Genomic DNA, 20898 nt, shown 5'->3' with positions numbered 1-20898 from the left:
TTTGACTGTACGGAAAGGAATCAAGGATGGATGGATTGTCGGACATTTTAAATATTAAAAACTCAATTTATATCATGAAAATAATTAAAGAATTTATTGGAGTTCTATTGTCGCATACTAAGAAATTTTTTTTTACAAGTCAATTTGTGTATTTTCCTTGCAGCAGTGTGGGATAGAAAATGACAATTCGAAATTATTTCTCAAGTGCTGGCAATTAAGGCATGGCATGAAAGTGGAATGCATAATCAGGCGAAACTGGAAAGAGCAACACTGGTAATGCCGACATTACCAACAGACAGAACCTCCCAAATTCGTTAGCAAACGACCGATATTTTAAAAAAAAGGACAACAGAATTTATCGATAATATATCGTCTATCTCATAGACTATGAAACAAATAGAAAATGGAATAACATCATTGGGTCGATTTTTACGAACGGACCAATATTTAGGATGCCGTTCTTCAACAAATGAATATCGAATGGGAATTTTAGTTAATTATCCAAAAAATAAACAAATTTTTAAGAAACAGATTCGTAAACAATATTGTCATAAGATATTTCATTGCAGCAGATGAATTAACATGGAATAGATTGGTTGTTGCACGACACTGGGAATAAAGAATAGAACAATTAGAACAATAGAAAACTTAATTTGATAACATTGGTGCGGATTGGGACTCGTTATTGTCGTTTCATGGATTAACATCGCAGTTGTGGCAGAGAAGGCAGTTGATAGTAGGAAATGAAGGGAAGCGCTAGGGAATGTTTTGTTTGGATAGGGAAAAAGTGTCGGGAAAAATCTGTTCGAGTGTCGACCTTATTGGCTGAGGTGGTGGAAATACGCCGGTGCTGAATTGAGCAATCCCATTCGTTGCTTCTGCTTCCGGTGTTCCGTCATCTAAATTGAAGGACGACTCATTTTAACTTAATTAATGATTCAATTGAAAAAAGTCGATTTACCTGGTCCCTTAATTCGGCCAGTTGACGAGACAAAGTGGACACGAGAGATTGAGTCGTTTCAAGTTGAGCCTGAAGTGAACGAATTTCGTTTTGCTCGGACTCTTCACCCTCGGCTGCCAAAGAGATGGCCCGTAATCGTGGAAACCATTCCAAGTTTTTGTCCTGTTAATAAAAGACATGGGAGAAATGCTCAAAAGAACCTTATTTAAAAAGATGGACTAACTTTGACCATGGCGTAGACGTAGCTTTCAGGTCCAGTGAATTCGGTGGGATCTTTGACCCGTACGAGGACGATAAAATAAAGATAATGCCACATGTTGTGCTCGTGGAGGATGTGATCCTCGAAGCTGACGGCCTTATTGTCGAACTGGGAGCGATCGAGGCCGCAGGTGAAACACGTGTTCTTCAAAATCTCCTCCTTTTGTTGCTTCTCGCTCCTCAGATCGGCGAACGTGTCGATAATGACACCGAAAATGAGATTAAGGACGATAATGATGACCACGAAGAAGAAGAGCATGTCGTAAATCACTCGAGCTCCAAACATTGGCTCCTAAAAAAATCCACAAAGCAAAAGAATCGTTATGGTAGGGGTACTAGACAAAATAAATCGCCAAGAACCTTGGAGAATCTTTCAAAATCTCTTACGCTTTTCTATCCAGGGGCAGCGAAAGTATCGGATCAGAATTTATTCAATAAGTATTTTTTAAAAAAATAACGGAAAAGTCGGAAGGACATCTTTACCCTGCTGGATGGTGCGCGCAGAATGTCACCGATGCCTCCACCGTTACGCAGGCCTTGGTTAAGAGTAGTGACGATGCACATAATAAGGGAATCGCAGGCTCTTTCTCGACTCTCACCACCACCACCACTGCCCTCTGCATCTTCCATTTGGCTCATGAACGAATTAGTGGAACCGCTGGAACATCTAATATCGTCGGATGAACAGGATCCCGGCACGACACCTGTAACAGAGTCGCCATCCACTTCGACCAAAAAGTCGTCCTTGAAGAAAATGTACCTGGCAAAAATTAAAAGAATATCAAAATGGAACATGGAATAGTGGCATGAAACTGAAATACCCAATGATGGAGAACATGTAGACTAGGATGAGAGCCAAAACGGCAGTGAGAACGATGGACCTGCCGTTTCGCGTCACTGAGCGGATGACGTTGAGCAGCGTCTCCTCGCGGTAGACGACGTCAAACAAAAGGACGGAGAAGAAGAACGGATGGGTGCTGAGTCCGAGGAAGCAAAAAATGAGGTAAACGACGTGGTAGACAATCTCCGTGTCCGTGCAGATTTGTCTGACGCTCCGCTGGAATGTACCGGCGTTGCCCATGATGCTCAGCAAATGGACGCCCTTCAACACTACCGTGGCGGTGCCTAGGAGCATCAGTGTGGGTTGAGGGCCGGCTGAGCAAATAAGCCGGAGGATGACTGTCATGACCAGAGTCCTAATACCCGACGGTTTGGGTAACGTGATGGCCACAGCGGCCGATAGGAGCATGACGGCCCAGATGAGACCTGAATTAATAAACGAAAAAGATTGTTAGAAATGATGGATATGGATATTTCAAGTTGTGCAGACCTGAGAGGTGAGTGCCAGGATCAGGAGCCGGTCCGTCAGTGTCAAACGGGTAAAAGAAGGCGACAATCAAGTTGATAATGACGGCCAAATTGAAGAGGATTTGACTCCAAATGGACATGTGCGAGCTGACCCAAAAGAGGAACGGCTGTCCGCGCAATTTCTTTTGCCATTTCATCTCGTCAAACATGTCGTCGACTCCTTCGAAGAAAGCGGCCACTTTCGATCCCTGGTCGTCGCGCTCCGCCGTGTGGAAGACGCGCACTTTCGTGTCGTTGGTCAAATACTCGCACATTTCCGGAATGGGGAAGACAATCTGCTCCATCGTCCGGTCGTGACGGACAATTTCGATTTGCGCCGTGTGATTGGCGTAGTACTGCAGGGCCGCATCACCACTGACTCCGTCCACTGGCGGCGGTTTCATCAGGGCGGCCAATTCTTTGTTGTGTTGCGCCAACTGGTGGCACAAAATGTAAATGTTGTGGCCGACTTCTTTGGGACTGGCCGCCTCTTCTCCACCGACCAACTTTTGGTGATAGGCTTTGCAGGCAACGTCCACCAATTGGCGAGGATTCATGTTGTACAGGATCCTTTCGGCGTTCTCGCTGTCGCCACGACTCTCCATGACGGCCAGCAACAACTTGGAGGCGTTGTTTTTCAACTCCAAAACAAGATCCATTCTCCGTTGTCCTAAATAATTGATCAAATAATTATTTGAATCAAATGGAATGAAACGAAAATTGTTACCTAATGGATTGATGTCGGTAAGAAGAAGAGCCGTGATGATGTCCAGTCCATTCGACTCGTGAGTGGCGATGCAGTTTTGGTTTTCGTGACAAGGCCCTTGGCAATATTCCGTCAATGTTTCCAGGGTTTGGTTGATGAGAGCGACGTTGTGCTCATTAATGTAGAGGCCGAGCAGACCCAATTCACCCGTCGTCGATCCGCAAATACAGTCGAGGAACATGAGTGTCTCTGACACTAAATTGTAACTGTTTTTGTTGGACTGGGCCCGCAAAAAGTTCTGCAGGTCTCGATTGTGATTCTCACACAGCAACTGCAGGAAGCGGAAGACGGGCAGCATTACCAGAACCTTGGCCGACAACTTGGACTCCATGTCCGAATCAGTTGCCGTAGTTAACTATAAGGGCGAGATCAATTTATAATTTTTGTAAGAATTTTATAATTAAATCACGTTTTAAAGTTATGGTGTACCGATTTGGGTTGTTGTTGTTGTCTCACCAAGTCCTCCAGCGTCGAGTTGACACTACTCAACGTCGTTGTAGTCGAATCATCCAACCTGGAGCTGTTCCACGAGTCACTGTAAGGATCCATGCGCTCCCCTACAGTGACGTTACCGTTTGATGCTCTTGTGGACATCATGCGTTGATGTTTCATCTTCATGTCGTACGGGAAATGATCCTTCATTTCATGAGAATGGTCCTGTAGCTTGTTGTTACCCGCCGAGGCCATTTCGGTCGTGTTGACCGACATGGTGGACCGGATTTCCGCTTGCGACTCTCTGACTTTGTCGTGGAACACCTTGAAGAAGATGGCGCTCGTCTCGGCCGACTGCAATTTCGTGTAGAGACTCCGCTGGATGACGGGGTTGCCGCCTTCCAACAGGGCGATGCCCAACTGGACCGCTTCCATGAAAACGTTGGGCGATAACGACGACTTCATGACCAATTCGGCCACCAAATCAGAGGCGCCTTCTCGGTCCAGGTACACTTGCACCTCGTGCAAACACATTTCACCTCGCGACAGGAGACGCCCTCCAGGTCCGTGGGTTGTCAGCGATGACGATTGTCCCACACCGCTTCCACCAGTACCACCGGATAATGTTGAATGAATTCCAGCGGTAGAGATTCCGCTTCCGCCATTGAGCTCGGTCTTTTTAGAACTATGAGAAGCTGGTTTGGCAAAGTAGCGAACTAAAAGATTCTTCCTCAATGCGTCTCCCTGGTAATAATTGATTCATTAAGGTAATTTTATTGCTTTTAAATCATAATAAAATAATTACCTTTTCGCCATTGTGAACATCGAAATTCATCATCTGACGTAAGGTGTTGAGAACTTGGATGCAAAGTTTTTCCTCCTTGTCCTCCAGCAATCGTTCAGTGTGTTTAATCAACCTTCAATGAAAAAGAAATTCCATGTTAGATCAAGGGTTAACATTTAAATACAAATCAAATTTACCTGCGAATGAATCCGCCATTGTCACACTTTTTCCGTGCTTCCGTGCCAGGCTGGAAAAGGTATTCCGGTCGGTAAAGGACATCGACGATAACGGAAGACTCGGCTTGAACCAAAGGATGAAGTTGAGCCTCTAACAAGACGACAATGTCTTGCAGGCCCTCAATAATTGTCCGATCAAAGCGGACGCTCAACTGCGACTGCGAAGATTCCCGACTGAGATGTGCCGACTGAAGACGCGACGATCGAAATATTTTGCTGGCCTTGCTGGCCCCCAAGTGTAGGGCTGGTTTGTTGAAGAGCGAAGTCACTTGATTGTCCAGGTCGGATGGAATGGCGATACTGCGACTACGGGCCATGTCCGACAGTGTGCGGATGCAACTTTCGACACTGTGACGTTGCGAGGAACTAAGCCAGGCGCACTGAGAGAGCCGGAAGGCGATTTGCAGCAACTGGACAAAAACGGGCTGTCGGGTCTGGACGGCCGTGCTCTGATCGGAGAAGGGACTGCGGAAGAAAGTGGTCACGACGCTGACGGCACTTGATGTGACATAGTGCTCCAGGGCTGTGTCTGCGTGCTTCCGGTCGTGAGTGGCCGAGGCGCAACGGGCCATGTCGACGAGGAAACTGCGTTCAAACAGACTCCACATGTGCGACGAGGTGTAGATCTCTTTGACCTCCACTTCCGTGTCGATGTAGCAGTGATTCAGAAAGTTGATGTAGACTTCCTTGACTTCGGGGATACAATCTTTGTGCGACACCATGGCAACGATGTCGTCCAACGTCAACAGACTGTGGCACTTGATTTCCGTGTACACGTTCTTGCCCATCGTGCAAAGGGCTAGCAGACGCACCAGTTCAATGTGGTACCTGAAGAAAGACGAGATTAAGTCAAAAGCTTTAAGGGAATTAAATTTCTTTTTGGTTTTACTTGAGAGCTCCGCTGCTGTCAGTGGCGTCCAGTCGGTGCCGTTCTGCCCTCATCATGTCGACAAAGGCGTTGAACGAAGCCTTGTCGTTGTAAAAGACGAGCACATCCTCCCCGACGTTAACCAGTTCTTGCATGACCATGTCTTGGCACTTGCGGATGAATTGTCCTTCCGCTTTCACGATCGTTTGCAGAAAATGGAGATATTCCACGTGTCGGCCGTGAGTCTCGATGCAGTGAACGAAATGCTGGACCACTTTGTCGCTCAGTTCGCTGCACAGTTGGGCATTGTCTTGAAAGATGGCACAAACCGTTTGAGCTTCCAGCAACTGAAATGACAAAAGAAATAAATTTGAAACATTTTAAAGCCTAAAAAAAGTTAAATGAATTTACCCCAGGAGTGAGAAAAAGTTCCAGGTGTTTGTGAAGAAGAGCTTGATTGGGTTGATTCCCGCGGCAAAAGTTTTGCAGGAATTCGTGAGCCAAGCGCATCAGCTCGTTCATCCTCACGTCTTCCTTCCGGTCGTAGGGAATTTGGAGCAGGTCCAACACCACCGTGTGAACGCCCATGTTTCTCAGGAGCCGTTGCTCGTGTTTGCGAGGCCTCAAACCACCACCCAACGATCCGCTTCCTGATCCACTCACGCTGCCGCCACTACTACTCCCCCCTCCGCTGCCCACAGATGACGTCGTGGAGAGAATGGGTTGAACGCAAAGGCGGTTCATCCTGGCAAGAATTTGCTGAATTTGCTTGTAGTTGATGGCCTGCGATTCATCCAGCGGAGGACCAATGTCCAGGTCGATGGCCGAACCTTGTTTGTCGGAAGAGCTGAGCATCGGCCCCCTGACCGCAGGTTTCTTGTTGGGAGGCAATGGGTGATGCTGGATGATGCTGTTGTTATTGTCCAGGGACATAAGTAAAGAGTCCGGCTGGCCTTGCCCTTCTTCGTCCAGTATGTCTAAAGGTTCCTTTTTGATGGCAACCGTCTTTTCATCCCCTCCTCCGCCATTAATACCTGGACTTCCGACTTCGTCCTCGGCCGTAGCCATTTTAGCCTTGTAGACCCAAAGTTCAGATTTCTCCACCAAGAGACGCAGGCCGTCGAGATCTGCTTTGATTTGCTTGTAGGATTCGACGTCGCTGTCTGAAACGAGCAGCTGGACTTGTTTGAACGCCTGGAGAACTTCGTGGCGCTGCGAAAAATGGCGGAAGAGTAGGCGGAGTGCGCCAGAGACGAGTGGCGGCGAGTCGTGCATCGTCAGCAAAAGTAGAACGCGCAAAAATGTTTTGCCACCTTGACCGTCCAAGTCTAAATCACAGATGGCTCCATCATCGTCATCATCTTCTCCATTTTCTATTCCTAGAAAATATTTAAAACAAATTAGGTTGTCCTAGGAGAAAATTTCTTTAAAAAATAAACCCTCACCTCCTATGATTTTCGTGTGGTGATTATCAAAGATACTCTCCGCTTTCAAACTGATGGACTCTAAATCGATGCGTTTCTCCAATAACTTTGGCGTATCATTTCCGCTAGTCCCACCGGATGGACTGGACTCGTCAAATTCCCTGCGGAAAATGGACAACAAGCAGCTGATTCGATAGTCCAGTCGCATGTTCATGATGAACTGGAGGATTTCGATGATTTTCAGTTTGGTATCCATGACCAGTGGGTCTTCCTTCTTCAATGCGGCCTGGGCTTGTTTCTTGCGCAAAGAGAGCGGCATGGGAGACTTGGCGAATCCGGCCGTTCCCAGGGCTAAACTGGTCATGACGGCGCCCATGTCACTCAACGACCGCAACACACCGCCTCCGTCAGGAGCTTCCAGTTCTTGATTATTGCTGTTTGAAGTTTGTTGCTGCTGTCCTTGATTATTTCTGTGAAAATATTCGGCATCGGCCGGGCTGGACGCGCTGTCCAGGATGTTGAGCAAAGTGCGAGTGAGTCTCAACAAGTCGCTGAAACTGTAGAATCCAAAATAAATGAGTTCCCTCGCCAATTTCACCACCTAAATTTGAAAAAAACCCGCGTTAGACGCCATCTATGAGTCGATTTATAAACAACTTGACTAACTTCGAACGTGAGTTTGTTTTGATCCTTGCACTGGAGACTCCAGGCTTTATGGACCAAATTGCAGAGATAATCTTCGACGAAAATCATGGTCGAGCTGAATTTCTGGTGAACGGCCTCTTTGTTCTCGTGCTCTGGCAGTTTGTTGTCGTAATCTTCGATAGAAAGTTGTTTGGGGATCTCGGACCACAGGCGGGCGTATTTGACAGGCGTGACTGGCTCTTGCGGGTCGCGGTCAACGTGCATGTGGAGCAGCAATCGACAAAACGAAGCTCGCAATTCGTAGGGCAAGGCTTCGTCGGCCATCGATCTATGTAAAAAGAGATAAACAAGTCGCTCCATAAATGATGGGCTCAAAAAAGAAAAGGGGAGAGAGAGAGAAAGTGCTGGCCGCCGCATACTTGAGAATGAGGTCGATGCCGAGATGCTCCGAGAGTCGATTGATGGCCAGATATTGCCGATCCAGGCACATGTTGCTGAACAAATCCAATTGGTGTCGGTAGTAGTCCAGAATGGCCTGCTCCTCTACACCGCCTCCTCGAGCTCTCAGGGCCAAATCGGCCAACTTTCTCGTCGTCTGGTGACGGCCCCAAATGAGAATGACATCGTCGTCTTCGTAATTGAAACTGTCTGGATCCATCTCCATTTCCTGCGGTGTCAACAACATCCTCGTGTCCAACAGAATGTCGGCGTTTTCCGGACTCAGTACACTTTTACATATGAGCTCTTGAGTGACAGGAATGGCCACTTTGTTTGACAGGCACAAATCAGACAGATAATCGAGGAACCGCCTAAATCAAATTGATGGATTATGTACTTTTAGACCCCCCAAAAAAAGATTCCAATTCAATTTACCATTCCCATTGGCGCATGTTTTTGCGGACGAGTCCGACAAAAGTTTCAATCTCGGCCGCAGTGATGTGCTTTTCTAATAACTTGCGGTTGTTGTGAAGCAGAGCCGTGATGGTATCCTCGGCTAGAATGTCGTAACCGATTTGCTTCTGCATGAAACCAAAGTGTTTGGCGATGTATTCCTAAAAAAAGGAAAAGGTGTCAATAAAGTTTACACAATCATAAAGGCAATTTTAGTATACCTGGTTTTTACGATAATCCTGGAAACTAAGCCGGAAGATGCGGTAGCAGAGACGGAAGATGTACTTGTAGGGCGCGTTTTTAGGATCTTGAAGCTCGTCTAGTCGAAGCCAAGGACCTTCACCGTCTTTGCTGGGTTCCAGGAATGGCGTTTGCAAGATCTTAAACAGTTGCTTCAAGATGGACTGTTCTCTGAGCAACTTTTGACGGTCGCGATTGGTGACAGTCACTTGCAGTTCCAGGGCATCCGATTTGTTCTGATCGGCTTCTCCATTGGCGATAAAGTAGATTATGTCCTGCAGTAAACTGGTGACGGATCGTCGCTCGTTCTGCGAGATGGTTCCCTTCTCAAGACGGGCAGACACCCCGACCAACACTTTACAGGCGTCGTTGGCAAAGTCCAAGTCACGGACTTCAATGGCCGGTACTGGAACCAAAGCAAAGGCTTCCTTGTCTTCCTTGATGATGGCACTGCCCACTTTTGACATGACGGGCTTCTCCTCATCCTTGTCGATGGGAATGGCCGTACTGTGGACCCAGGTATTGGTGCACAAGTGCCTGAGACGGACAAATGATGATTGCGGTACCAGCGAGTCGGCCCGGGTCAGAGTCGTCGGGTCCAGTTCGAAAATGGAGGCAATTTCGTTGGCGTGAGGTACAGGCACAAGGTGGTAAACTGGGCCGTTGTTCGAGTCTCGTAATTTGCTCCTCATTCCGTCCACCGCCGTGTCGTCATCCACTTCGGCCGCCAAGTACTGACCCGTGGCCAAATGTTTGAAACGGAAGAGGGAATTCCAATGGCCGGCGCCGCCACGACACGGGTCGTGTTGCACAACTTCCACCTCCCAAAGGGCTTTGCTGGACGTGGCGGATGTCGCCGAAACTCGACCCGTCGTTCGCAGAAAGACGTGCTGTTTCTTCTTGTGCTCGTCCATCGTCAAGAATTTCTCCTGCTCGGCGTGAAAGAGGCGGACGACGTCACCGCCTTTCAGGACATCGTCGAGATTTTCACGGTGTTCCATAAACAAAGAAATCTTCCACGGCGTCGTGGAATTGACCACGTTGACTTCCTTGCAGCCGGGATTGTCTGGCAGTTCGTGATTGGCTGCAACGTGTAGCACTTGGCTTCCGCCGTTGACCGGATTGAGAATAACTTTATCACCCAGGACGACCGTGTCTCCAGTCGAGCGTAACTTGTAAAATGGCAAAATGTAGAACCAGGAACCCTCATTTCCTGACGGATCCAGCGACACTCTCATGGCATTCTTCTCCAATAAGGCGGGCAGGCGTTTGTTGACAGTCAGAAACTTGTTTGATTTCAAATGCAGCAGCTGGACAACACTGCCATAACGAACCAAACTGCCCATCACTTTCTTGTTTTCTGTCTCATTCTGTTTCTTCTCAATTTCAGCAGCGTGGTGGAGCCTTTTCAAAAGCGAGGCATCTCCACTTCCACCACCTGCCGAACTTTGTTTGGCTGCTTTCCAGAATTGCTTCTGTGATGAGTAGCGGTTCATGGGACATATTTTGAACAAGCAATCTGCAAGGGACAAGATGATGTATTATAAGACGGGAATATAAACAACACCTCCACTTATTCGTGTTACCTCTAAATTTCTTCGGGGGATTGGTCAAGTCTCCTGCTTCAGGGTTCACTACACATCGGTCATCCACCAGACTACAAAAAGTGAAAGGGTTTTAAAAGATGAAATCAATGAATCTGCAAGAAATGTCGTACCCAAGAGTGCTGAGAAAGGCAGAGACGCTGCCTTCAGCGAACAGAGAAACAATATCTCCCAGGTGCAAAAACGACCCAGAACCAAGTAATTCCCCCATTATGACGAATCCCAGATGGGATGGGAAACCGACAAGAGGCGATCAACAACACGCACGCAAGTTCAGACCGTGTTGACCTGAATTAAACGAACACCACACCATTGGCAACCTGTTGCCAAACTCAGATTAGAATAAAGCATTAAATGAGTTGATTTCTCTGGGACAACCTGACAAGCTCGTTTGGTGGAAAACAGAGAGATGGCGAAGCTTATTATTGTACGTAACCACCTGCTGTAATTAACCTGACACTTGAATACACAGAGCAACAAGTGTCACAAGCTCACGTCCATTTTTAGTCGAATTGGTGTCTGTCTGCTTTTTTTCTTATATTGCCAGTGCCTAGGGCGGCTCACCAGCTGGTTGACACGCGTCTTATCTCAACAGGATGCACCGTCCACTCTCAATATTTTAACAATTTGTGTGCTTGTCTTATCGGAAAAATTGAAAGTTGAAAGAATAACGAAAGGCACTATAGTCAAATTAAGTGAACGTGAATGAAAATTTGCATAACTGCATCCAACTTTTATCCGCCAGTAGATGGTGTCACTAGTCGCAATGTTTTCAAAACAACAAGCCGAAGGATTGACAATACTAGTCGAAATCAGTCAGAGACTTTATGCTTGTTTATTGTAAAGAAAAAGGGTGTTAAGTAACCGCAATGAGCAACCAAGTTAATGATCCGGAAACCATCGCCAGACAGGCAAGGTTTGAAACCAAATATCTGCGGAAACGATTTCCATTACGGTCGGCTGGAGCCTCCACTGATAGAAAGAAAAGTGATCAAAATCTTGCAACACCCAGTACTGCTACTACTACTCAACGAACTTGTGGGAGCAATGAAACTGAAGTGAAAGTGGGTGAAGGACTTGACAATGCAGCACTTGAACGGTTTGTTCTTCAACCTCCTTAATTTTAATGGAATCATTCAAGTCTAATAATGTCAATTATCATGCACAGACTAGCTGTAGAAGAATTGTTGCAAGAAGCTGCAAGGGCCAAGGCTAGAGCTGAAGTTGGAGGCCCGTCAGAATGGAGCAAAAAACCAGCGAGGGTTAACAAACGATTCATGGTCAACTCCCTACTTCAAACAGAATCACAAAATAAAAGAAGAAAGGCTGGAACCCCCATCACCAAGGAGTAGAATTTTCTTTTTTTATTTCTTTCAGAGCTCAATGAAACTTCATAATACAGACAGTGAACAATTCAATCTAAATAACGAATCCCTACAAAAATGACATCATCTTTTAACTTCAATAATTTTGATGAATTGTAAAAACAAGATTGTGGATTTTTATGTGAAGTGTCATATTGTCGTGGTTTCATATCCAACGGGTTTCAGTAGCTAGTACGAGCACTTGAAGGTACTGCTGTATGCCGTTAGCCTCTCTTGAGGCCCTTGACTCATCCTTTTTTGGTTCAAAGAGAAGTAAGTATAAGTAAGAAGAGATAAGTACAAAAGTGAAAGTGTTAACAAACTTGCAAGATATATGGGCTTGACTTTCTCCCACCGCCGTTTGCAATGAGGGATCATTCAGCCAGGTTTCCGCCAACTCATCCAATCATTCAAATTCCACAAAAGGCGTCAAAGATCATTCTCGTTCTTAATCGGAAGGCATTTTGAAGTACTAATTAATAAAGAATTATTGTTAAAAAAACCGATAAGAATGTGATGTATCATTTTAAAATAAAAATATACCTTGTAACGGGTTCTGTATGTCAAATCGAGCTCAGTATTTAATCCATTTCGAAACGAAAAGGTGTTTTGGTAGTAGTTTCATCTCCATTTTTGTTTTATATGACCTTCTGGAGCGAGGAGAGTTTAGTTAGCAAATAATCGCATGCGAATGCACCAGATAATGTTTTAATGAGAATCAGTTTGAGAAAATTGAGGGCACATTCACGTTCGAGTGCTCGCGCTCAGCAGTGAAACAGCGAGCTTTCTAATATTTACTGATAACGAGTTTGAAAACAACGGTTTCCATTATTCTTTCTCCAATGTGCCGAAAATACCAGACAACAAAATAACAACAGCCATGAAATATTCTGTTACTCTGTGTTTAAAAAGACGACAACATTCTAAAAAAGACTACAGCATCAATGCGTGTTATGTGTCAAGTCATCGAACTTGCAGCGTGTCTACTTTGCCGCACCTCTCCTTCGCCTATTCCTGCGTGTGTATGAAAAATGTGTAGGTCATACACGAAATAGATAAACGAAACTATTGTTGGATCTATTCTTTAATTAGTACTTTTAAGTGAAGGCACGTTTGAAGTCTATAATGGGGTTCGTATAGGCTAATTGTTTGTTTGTGTTTGAAATTGAGGAAATAACTGCAGACAAACTTCACGACTTTCGTCACACGCTTGTAACAATTTGACTACTGCGACGGATGTAAAAGATTTTAGCACTTCCCAGTGAAACATGAAATCGAAATGAATCAATGAATAGAAGAAAGAACAAGCTTGTTTGTTTACCAGACGACAGGTGTTTCAGTTTAATTTCGTTTAACGGCTTCGGCAACCACTCAAATCATCTTAGATCTCAGTGAGCAGCCAATCCCCATGGACCCCATCAACCCGATAGCCTGGTTGCCGAATCCTGGTGCTTGATAATTTAAAACTTACAGAATGATTTGCATGTAAATTTTCTTCCATGGTGCTTTTTCTTTTAAAAAAGGGTAAAAAACAAAAAACATTCTGCTTAAAAAAAAATCCTTTTACTACACAGTTGAGTCAAGGTCTACCAGGTGGCGTTTAATCTGGCGGGACTGCCGGTTGTTACCATAGAAACCCTGAAGCAACTTCGTCTCGTGTTCTTCTTAAGGCGTCCACATTTTTTCTGTAAATTTGCAAGTCTTTTATAAATAACAAAATGAAGATTGAAGAAGTTAGAAGCACGGTCAAAACTCAAAGAATTTCGGCTCACAGCCACGTGAAGGGTCTCGGTTTGGATGAATCCGGCAATGCCATAAACATCGCTGCCGGCCTTGTTGGCCAAACGCAAGCCAGAGAGGTAACACACAATTTTTTTCAGTTTTCTAAGAGAAATGTACTCAACAACTGTTTGCTCTACATTTCACAGGCAGCTGGTTTGGTGGTGGATTTGATCAGGTCTAAACGTATGGCTGGAAGGGCTGTGTTGTTTGCCGGGCCACCAGGAACTGGCAAAACTGCCCTCGCCATGGCAATTGCTCAAGATTTAGGCAACAAGGTCAGTCCTGCTTTAACTGTTTACAAGTTGAAGAAATTGAAAATTAAAATTTCATATACAGGTTCCTTTTTGTCCTATGGTGGGCTCAGAAGTCTTCAGCACTGAAATCAAGAAAACTGAAGTTTTAATGGAAAACTTTCGTAGAGCTATTGGCCTTCGTATCAAGGAAACGAAAGAAGTTTATGAAGGAGAAGTCATTGAACTTACCCCAGTTGAAACTGAGAATCCTATGGGAGGTAAAAGTTAACAACTCAGTTGATTTTTATGACAAATTTTACTACCAGTTATTTGTTTTACAGGATATGGCAAAACTGTCAGTCATGTAATCATTGGACTGAAGACGGCTAAAGGAACAAAGCAGCTCAAGTTGGATCCTTCCATCTACGAATCTCTCCAGAAGGAACGTGTTGAAATTGGTGACGTCATTTACATTGAAGCCAATAGCGGAGCGGTTAAACGTCAAGGCCGATCTGATACGTTTGCCACCGAGTTCGATCTCGAAGCCGAAGAATATGTCCCTCTTCCTAAAGGCGATGTTCACAAAAAGAAAGAAATTGTCCAGGACGTCACCCTACACGATTTGGACGTGGCTAATGCCCGCCCACAGGGAGGCCAAGACATTCTTTCCATGATGGGACAGCTAATGAAGCCGAAAAAAACCGAAATCACAGGTAATATTTTCATATACTTCAAAAATGCTTACCAAGATTTAAATTTACATTTTAATTGTAGACAAGCTGAGGAGAGAAATCAACAAGGTAGTCAACAAGTACATTGACCAGGGAATTGCAGAGCTTGTACCCGGCGTGTTATTCATCGACGAAGTTCACATGCTGGTAATAGACCAATAAAAATAAAGATATTCAAAGTTAGTGATTGATTTTAATTGAATTTCAGGACATGGAATGCTTTACCTATCTCCAAAAAGCGCTGGAATCGGCTATCGCCCCCATCGTTATCTTTGCCACTAATCGAGGCATGTGCACAGTCAGGGGTACCGATGATATTGTGGCTCCACATGGTATTCCTCTTGATCTACTCGACAGACTTCTCATTCTTCGGACGATGAAGTACACCGCCGAAGAGATGGTACAAATTATCCGCATTCGTGCCAAAACAGAAGGATTGAGCATTGAAGACGATGCCCTCCAAGCTCTTGGTGAACTTGGCAATCGAACTACTCTGAGGTAAGAACAAAAATTGTAAAGCAAAAAAATGATCTTATTAAACAATCAAATGTTCTTGGTTTAGGTATGCGGTTCAGCTACTTACACCCGGCGCCCTGACAGCTAAAGTTAACGGTCGCTCTTCCATCACCAATGAAGATATAAAAGAAGTCGGAGGTCTGTTTCTCGATGCCAAATCATCAGCCAAGATCCTGACGCAAGACAAAGACAAGTACATGAAATGAGGAATCGAGTCAAATTTGCTGGTCTGTGTGTTTCTTTCCATTTTTCTTAATAAAATTATCCTCCACGAATAACCAATTCAGTTCGTCACGCTACTCCGCTTCCATTTTTCTAAACACATTTCTCATGACCAACATATTTAGCTCTGTGTACCGCTTTTCTATTCGAAACTTGGTGTCGTTGGATAGCTGCTCTCTCAAAAGTTACGGACTTTTAACTTCTTTCATCTAAAAACGGGTGTACAAAATAAAAACAGGAAGCCGTTTTGAACGATTAAAATACATTAAAATGGATCGAGCTTTACTAAAAACATTGATTGAATTCTGAACAGGGGAAAAATTTCACCTCGGATATTTTGATTTGACAACGACGCCGCGCCAAATAGCAGACGAAAAATACTTGTTAGAGATGGCGTCTTTCAATCTTTGTGAATTTTTATACACAACACACCTGCTGGATTGTTAACTCACTGGATCATAAGCTGGTTCGAATTACTGGTCTCAGAATTTCGCCAACGCCATAAATTGGTCTTCTCATAGGGGTGAATTGTTGTTGTTATCTCACGAAGGCTTTGGTGAAAAATACCAAGGGTCTGGTTGTGCATTTCCGAATTAAAACAGGTGGACGTGTGTGCCTGCGATGATGGGCCAGCACGACATTCAAGAGTTTTGTCTCAAATGGAACAATCATCACAGTACTCTGGTATCCGTCCTCGACTCTTTGCTCGTGAGAGAAAGTCTGGTAGATGTAGTCCTGGCTGCTGAAGGTCAATCCATAAAAGTACACAGATTAGTTCTTTTCGCTTGCTCGCAATACTTCACGGTGAGTGATATATACTCTCTTTTGAATTTACCAGAACAATAATGATTGTTTTACCTCAATGTGCAATATAGGACTTGCTCAGTCAGCAGACAGACAAGCACGCAGTTGTTTTCTTGAAAGATGTTGCATTCAGTGATCTTAAATCCTTAGTTGACTTCATGTACAGGTATGTTCCTTTAGTTGATTATTTATCAGTTGTCATAAAAGTTTATGATCTCTTTTTATTAGAGGAGAAGTCAATATCTCACAATATCAGTTGGAGAGCTTCCTGCAGACTGCCGAGGCTCTGCAAATTAAGGGTAAACATTGATGCTTTTTGAATTTCAGGATTGTGATTGTGATTTTCAATATTCTCTACAGGTCTTGCTGACAAGCCTAACCAGCGTAAATACATGTCTAGTCTTGTGTTAAAAAAGCAAAAGACTAGTGAAAATCATGCAGCAGCTGATACAACTCATCAAACAGAATCTCAATCCAACGTACCTTGCCCACCTCGTTTACATCGGTCGAAAACAGCCACGAAGAAGACAAAGACTTTGGCGGAAAAGAAGCAATCACCACAACAACCTGTCGAATCGGACGAAGCGCCTGATCTCTTGGACTGTGAAATGGATACAGATCCTACAAGTGGCGAACAGTTGGAACAGGAAGATCAAGAAGGGCAATCTGATCAGGAATCGTTGAAAGTAATTATATTTGAGAGAAAATTACCCGTTTTTAATTTTATTTGTTCAATAATATTCCGTCACTTTAGGACGAAGACGATGAAGGCTGGAGCGCAGGGAATTCACAGCACAGTCTCAGCGGAATTTCTGCTTCCGGCTCTTATGGTGCAATGGCCTCTGCTCATGGTGTGGTGAAATTTAATTCATTCTTTCATTTATTTTGTTAATATTTTGTTTGATTATTAGAAACGGGTAATGAAACTTGGGCTTCAGAAAACGGCGCTGGAGCGTCTGAAACTAATTACGATCTCACCATGTCCGACTCCTCTCAATGTGAGCAGATCTTGTCAAGTCGTTAAATCTTTTAATCTTACCAACTGGGTTGATCTTAGACGGAGAAGGAGGAGCAGCTGAACCTGTCATATTGGAAGATACTGACGGTGGTGATAGACCTTTTTCCTGTCCACGATGTGGACGTCGTTACAAACGGAAGAACAACGCTGGTTAGTTTTTTAAGAATAATTTTTTCATTGATCCGAACTAATTATCTGTTTTTATTTATTGTTCAATAGTTGCTCACCTTCGTTACGAGTGCGGTGTAGTTCCTTCTTTTCCTTGCCCGATCTGTTCTCACATGCTCTCACAGCGCCGCTACATTCAGAAACACATCAGACGCAAGCATCCGGACTACATCCAAGACTACCAAGAATACAAAGAACAACGAGCAAGAACATCCGGCGATGACGTTGACTAAATTTGGTTTGAAGAGAATTCTTGTGTTGGCCCCCCTCATCTCAAATTCTTCCACAGACACAAAATTCTTGCGTGCATTGCCGTTTTTGAATTAACTATTAATTTTGTCACGTGTCACAAACTCAGCTCGCCAAGTTCCGTCACGAACTGGTCCGCCTTCAAAGAAAAGAAACAAAACGCTGTGCGGTTTGTGCAAGGGTAATAAGTCCAAAAATTTTTGTTTCTGAACTCGGAAAGAACAAGGAAATCGCGTGTTATATTTTTCATTATTGTATACCTTTTTCTGTGCGCGACGCTGAGAGATCTGTGGCTGTTCCAAATGAAACACGTTGAATTGTTAAATTCTTCTTCCGTCGATTTCCAGGTTAGTCTTAGAGGTTGTTTGGGGGAAATTAAGTTTCTATTGGATTTCAAAGTCATTTTAATCCAACATTTCATTCTGAGTTGAAACACCAACTAACACGAAAGTTCTAATCAAAAACGAATTGATCAACAGCAACATATTCAAACAAACAAGACTTGAAATAATAATGTCCAGGGCGAAAACAAAGGAATTGATAATTACGACCAACCGGCAGATATGGAATTTCTCGAGACGCTGTGAGTGGGTGGAAGAATCTGCAGGGGCTCGTCCAAGTTCCATTGCGAGAAAAATGAGCGATGATTGCTCCAGGCCTTGTCCCAATAGGTTTGTTCAACAATGTAGTCATCTTCGGTTTCATCCTGCGATCGAACGCGCTTGGGAGCAAAAAGGATCGAATTCTCAAACTCGTAATGAACGTCCGTGGGGAAAATACAAGAAGGGATCGTCTCCAAAACACACGGCAATTTCTTGGGATTACTGGCGAACGTACAATACCAGTGGACTTTCCTGGCATAATCGCAGTTTGCAAAGAGAAATTTGACAGCTTCGATGACGTTGGCTTGAGCAGTACTCGCAATTTTCTGGGTCGAATTGGCCACCACGCAGATGGCGTCAATGGTCCGAAAAATTTGACGAGAGTTTGGGTGAGTTAGAAATCCGACGATAAGTTGAGTTGTTTCAATGTCCGATTCCACGTCGCCGTTGTATCCAGGAGTATCGATGATGGTCAGAGAATGAGGAATAGACATCCCGTCAACGTAGTGGATGGTGGTAGCTGTTACTAACTTTCTCTGCTGGCCGTAGCTTTCAGGATCGACTCGAAAGCGGAACGGGTCGGTCCATTGAACATTGAGGATGTAGTTGATGAAACTGTCCACCAGGGTGCTCTTTCCGCTACCAGATGCCCCGATAAGGAACAGTGTACGATGGCGGGAAGATTTCCCCGAATCAAATCCCAACTCGAACCACCGGAATTGGTCTAAGTCGATCATGTTTTCAGCTTGCAGGAGGTAGATGGAAGGATTTCCTCGTTTCAACAACAGAGTTCCACGAATAGTCAGATCGTCATCTGAAATTTCCACAGACTCGGTGACGATTTGCGCATCTTCATGGTGGGGCGAGGTAGAAATAAAGCGTTGGACAGACGGTCCGTCATCTGCAGCAGCAAATTCCATCAATTTACTTCTTACATGATCGACGTGATCCTCTGTGGAAAAGACAATCTCCAAAAACGACCATTCTGGTGATTCCTCCAGTTGAGCGAAATCCAAGTGAAACTGTTCCAGAAACGGGTCCTTTTGTTTCACCGTTTTGAGCATAAAGACTTTTCTTATCTGACCAGCCACCAAATTGGGAAGCTCCTTTTTGGCCAGAAAGGGCAGATTAATGTGGCTCAAAAAGCTCTTGATAATCGCCAGACCCCTTTTGCGTTGACCGAGCCATTCGGTTAATTTCTTGTTGGCGATGTAGGTTTGCCAGAGGTAAATGACACGTTTTTCTTTTTCTTTCCAGCAATCGACGGTCTCGGTTGTATCGTTGGCAATGGAGAGTAGATTAAGGCATTTGTGAAAGTGCTTGAGATACGGAAGCATTCGGTTGGTCAGTTGAACAAAAGGATCCTCCAACAGACGGAACAGATCGTTTGTGTTGGCAGAGATGATTTTTCGGATCATTATCGAGATGTAAAAAGCCTGGTCAAGGCACGGGGAAGGTGATGTAACGTCAATTGAAAGAGGAGTTAGCGTGGCTGTTATTGGAATATGCAAATCAGAATCCTGCATCTGGAACATAATTTCTTCAATTTCGCTGAAGCATTGAATGAGAGTCCCGGTAAGCGGTTGTACACTAGGCAAATCGGAGTAAAATCGGCAACGAGTGGAATCTGAAAGTTCGACACTATCTTCCGATCCTTCAGCTAGGCACTTGGCAAGAAGAAAGAGGCGATCTTTTGCTGATTTTTCAGTTTCACCAATGCCAATTGGCTCTTCAAGGATCAGGAGGCAGTTTGCACCGTACAGGATCTCATTTACCACATAGGCTGTAGGGTCAGCTTCTGAATTCTTCACCATTGTTGGCAACAGGTCAACATCTGCCACAGATACTCTGCATCCACGATAGCCAAAGTGGATTGTGACATGAGTCCAGCCAGGAGGGGGAGAGTAGTCGATGTAATCAGAAAACCAAAGTACAGATTGGTTGATGGCTCTGCTTCTCAAGGTGGTGGTGTGCTGGTCTTCGCCAAGGTGCAACCATTGATAGGCTTCTGGTTGGCGTAGAAAGTAAGTCTTGTTCCACTGATTCAATTCAACACATTCCTTTTTTTCTGGGAACAAATCAAGCCCTAGGAATAATCATAAATTTAAAAATGAGATAAACAACATCAATCAAGAAATTTTTCTTACACATGTTTAAGACGCCTTGGTTGGTAAAAGTGTTGGTTGAGTTATCATAGATATCACCAAGGAATAAAGGTTGTCCCAAGGCAGAAACAATCATGTCTCCTATCAGAAAATTGTAAATCAGTTTGCAGAAACAAAGAGTTACGAAATTATTTAACAGTACTCAGTACCTGATTCTGGTTCAACTTCCATTGTATTGTTGACAGTTTGTTGAGATTTATTTTCGACAAGTTTATTAACAAGACCTTGCAGTTTCACATCAGGAAAGTTGAAGGTGCTCACACGACCTGAAACGACACACGTGTGAAGAACGTCGGAAGACGTGATTGCTATCGTATGTTTCGCATTACCTGATTCACACAAGATGAAGACAGTTTTTTTTTAACAAATTAACTTGTTCAGGCTTTTTAAAAAACAGAAGAAGAATTTTTGTTTGTTCTATCCGCTGCAAATATAAATCCATTAACTGGCTTATTGCTTTATGCTTTCCACACGTGGCGCCGACGACTGCCAAGGACACCTCATACTTTTCAAAACTCTGGATTTTCGTCATCAATGTCGCTTATTAGTAATCAACATAACAAATAATGATTTAAAAAAAATCAGCTT

The 20898-nt window shown here is 44.3% G+C and overlaps 5 protein-coding genes and 1 long non-coding RNA gene across 7 annotated transcripts; 3 read left to right on the top strand and 3 right to left on the bottom strand.

Annotated features, from left to right (window-relative positions):
* Nucleotides 1–72: 72 nt before the first annotated feature.
* LOC124198492 (inositol 1,4,5-trisphosphate receptor-like) lies at nt 73–10974 on the bottom strand. The gene is made up of 20 exons (XM_046594346.1): nt 10835–10974; nt 10570–10776; nt 10439–10509; nt 8834–10371; nt 8595–8773; nt 8141–8530; nt 7743–8049; nt 7098–7677; nt 6064–7031; nt 5674–5999; nt 4746–5612; nt 4570–4681; nt 3762–4508; nt 3294–3687; nt 2550–3236; nt 2041–2485; nt 1703–1979; nt 1185–1511; nt 962–1123; nt 73–899 (listed from the first exon to the last, which is right to left on the bottom strand). The coding sequence occupies exons 2-20, from the start codon at nt 10665–10667 to the stop codon at nt 819–821; spliced, it is 8556 nt and encodes a 2851-aa protein (XP_046450302.1). The 5' UTR covers nt 10668–10776; nt 10835–10974; the 3' UTR covers nt 73–818.
* A 351-nt stretch (nt 10975–11325) lies between these two features.
* On the top strand, nt 11326–11874 carry LOC124198493. The gene is made up of 2 exons (XM_046594347.1): nt 11326–11555; nt 11625–11874. Exons 1-2 carry the CDS (start codon nt 11326–11328, stop codon nt 11806–11808), a joined length of 414 nt encoding a protein of 137 aa, XP_046450303.1. The 3' UTR covers nt 11809–11874.
* On the bottom strand, nt 11806–13154 carry LOC124198494. The gene is made up of 3 exons (XR_006876590.1): nt 12364–13154; nt 12144–12292; nt 11806–12073 (listed from the first exon to the last, which is right to left on the bottom strand). It is a non-coding gene; the product is annotated as an uncharacterized LOC124198494 (long non-coding RNA).
* A 252-nt stretch (nt 13155–13406) lies between these two features.
* On the top strand, nt 13407–15584 carry LOC124198855 (ruvB-like helicase 1). Its single transcript, XM_046594910.1, has 7 exons — nt 13407–13679; nt 13749–13877; nt 13939–14113; nt 14177–14548; nt 14610–14713; nt 14775–15064; nt 15129–15584. Exons 1-7 carry the CDS (start codon nt 13539–13541, stop codon nt 15286–15288), a joined length of 1371 nt encoding a protein of 456 aa, XP_046450866.1. The 5' UTR covers nt 13407–13538; the 3' UTR covers nt 15289–15584.
* A 108-nt stretch (nt 15585–15692) lies between these two features.
* Nucleotides 15693–17868, top strand: LOC124198856 (longitudinals lacking protein, isoforms A/B/D/L-like). The gene is made up of 8 exons (XM_046594911.1): nt 15693–16108; nt 16180–16274; nt 16337–16407; nt 16469–16794; nt 16863–16959; nt 17020–17106; nt 17166–17276; nt 17346–17868. The coding sequence occupies exons 1-8, from the start codon at nt 15926–15928 to the stop codon at nt 17525–17527; spliced, it is 1152 nt and encodes a 383-aa protein (XP_046450867.1). The 5' UTR covers nt 15693–15925; the 3' UTR covers nt 17528–17868.
* A 39-nt stretch (nt 17869–17907) lies between these two features.
* On the bottom strand, nt 17908–20836 carry LOC124198854. Of its 2 annotated transcripts, XM_046594909.1 has the most exons (4): nt 20640–20836; nt 20460–20576; nt 20293–20391; nt 17908–20231 (listed from the first exon to the last, which is right to left on the bottom strand). In XM_046594909.1, exons 2-4 carry the CDS (start codon nt 20479–20481, stop codon nt 18088–18090), a joined length of 2265 nt encoding a protein of 754 aa, XP_046450865.1. In that variant the 5' UTR covers nt 20482–20576; nt 20640–20836; the 3' UTR covers nt 17908–18087. The 2 variants fall into 2 exon arrangements, with proteins under 2 accessions (XP_046450865.1, XP_046450864.1); XM_046594908.1 differs by lacking the exon at nt 20640–20836 and having other exon boundaries at nt 20460–20616.
* Nucleotides 20837–20898: the final 62 nt, after the last annotated feature.

The sequence above is a fragment of the Daphnia pulex genome, chromosome 7 (genome assembly GCF_021134715.1).
Source record: "Daphnia pulex isolate KAP4 chromosome 7, ASM2113471v1".
In the NCBI taxonomy this organism is placed as follows: Eukaryota; Metazoa; Arthropoda; class Branchiopoda; order Diplostraca; family Daphniidae; genus Daphnia; species Daphnia pulex.
The sequence above is the reverse complement of the archived record's forward strand: the minus strand, read 5'-3'. Positions and strand labels throughout refer to the sequence as shown.